This window comes from Sinocyclocheilus grahami, unplaced genomic scaffold (genome assembly GCF_001515645.1).
Source record: "Sinocyclocheilus grahami isolate Dianchi unplaced genomic scaffold, SAMN03320097.WGS_v1.1 scaffold19759.1, whole genome shotgun sequence".
NCBI classification, from domain to species: domain Eukaryota; kingdom Metazoa; phylum Chordata; class Actinopteri; order Cypriniformes; family Cyprinidae; genus Sinocyclocheilus; species Sinocyclocheilus grahami.
Window position 1 is genome coordinate 1599 of NW_015517736.1, and position 1764 is coordinate 3362.

At 42.3% G+C, this 1764-nt stretch overlaps 1 protein-coding gene across 1 annotated transcript; it reads right to left on the minus strand.

Moving 5' to 3' along the window:
* Positions 1-6: 6 nt before the first annotated feature.
* On the minus strand, positions 7-1530 carry LOC107579737 (phosphatidylinositol 4-phosphate 3-kinase C2 domain-containing subunit beta-like). The gene is made up of 3 exons (XM_016265533.1): positions 1427-1530; positions 1205-1333; positions 7-970 (listed from the first exon to the last, which is right to left on the minus strand). Exons 1-3 carry the CDS (start codon positions 1448-1450, stop codon positions 779-781), a joined length of 345 nt encoding a protein of 114 aa, XP_016121019.1. The 5' UTR covers positions 1451-1530; the 3' UTR covers positions 7-778.
* Between the last annotated feature and the right edge of the window lie 234 nt (positions 1531-1764).

Here is a 1764-nt window from a genome sequence, read left to right on the forward strand (position 1 = left end):
TTTTTTTTTTTATGAACCCACCTACTTTACATGATCAAAAATCTACATTCACTCTGTACTGTTTGTGCCACTTCCTGCAGTGGTTATATGGAGCAAGTTAATTCCACAATTTCAAGCCAAAGACTATCAAGTGTTCATTCCTTTTTCATGATCAGGTAAATGCCACAGGCAATGTGAAATTACCCAACTTTACAGTACAAAAGCGGTCCTCACTTTAATTCCTAGGTAAATGTCTGCAAAATCTGATACAAAGAGACAAAACTAATGTCACAAGACACAACATAGCTCAAAATTGAGCCACAATAGAGAAACATACATTTCCACAAGAACAAGAAAATAACTTACATTTCCATTAGCATTCTCAAGAAGACAAAATGGGGCTTTAAAGTTTCATGGACTGCAATTTTCCAGAAATCCCCCCAAAAATATGGCGTATGGAAGTCATTTCATCTTTAAATATTCTTTCTGCCAATCCTTGTGTCACCAAATGGTTTTTGTCCCATAGTGTCACCAAGAACTGCTTTCATAAATCCAAGGTCTGGTCCACATGGTGCACAGTACCCCAATAGAAAAGTATCAAGTGATGGCACTCAATCACTGACTCTACACGTCTCCTGGGTAGGAGAATCAACAAACACAAACCCCCACTGGGGGAAACAGCCTTCTGAGCAGCTGGGCATCTCCAACTCCCGACCCATAAGCAAAGACAGACACAAACGCATGCACACTGAAGGACTCATGTGAAATCCTTCACTTCCAGTGGGCATTCACACAAGTGTTAGCGGTTTATGTCAGAGCCTCTAGTGCCAAGCTGGTTCCAGCCAACCCAGCGATGGCCCGGGGTGAGGTCTTTCAGTTGAATAATGGTTTCACCCAGCAGGGTATTCTCCCAGAATGCACCCTCACTCAGTACCCGCAGGTGAATGGTTCTTTGCTGCAAATCACCACGTGGAATCTTGTCATACACCAGCTGCCAAGAGAAAAGGAGAAAAGTGATGTCAGTCAAGAAGAATCATAAAAATAAAGTGCAACAGTGCCTGTCCCCCCTCCTTTTTGTTTAAAGAGTTTTTTTAAAAGCCATTCACCAAAGCAAAAGAAAAAAAACTGCTCTAATAAGGGATACAACTACAATCCCATGAAGCATTGTGAATGACAAAAAAATAATAATAATAATTTCCCCTATGGAGAAAACGACTTTTCTCACCATCTCATTGTAAGTGGGGTTGCATGTTCGCCGGGCTGCCTTGGTCTTCCTCTTGCTAGTTTTCTGAGGGTCTGGGAGGAGGTACAATTTGACGTATGGATCAGGATCTGTTCCGTCCTGCAAGGGTTGCTGAAGAAAGGTCCAAACATTGGTGAGCACCAACTCAACTTTTTTATGTGCATTATGAGCATATGCATATGATGAGTAATGCCAGACACTCACCAAGCCTCTGATGTGCATCACCATAATGAAAAGCTTGTCGCTCTTGTACAGAATTGAAAGCTTCACTTCACCTGCAACTGTACCGGTTACAGGAGCCCAGGACACATCTGGAGAAGAGGAGGAGCTGGATTTAGTGTGGGCAGGCTTGCAAGGTACACTAAAGGTGGATCAAGTAAATAACGTAATTGGATTTCCAGAGCTCAGACTGACAGGACATGAACCTGTTGAACAGAGACCTTTATCACAAATCAGATAGCGTGACCTGCGACAGAGGAAGTAGCTGCCACAAAGCAGCTTTTACTCATGATGACTTAATATTTAACTAGTTGTGATAAACT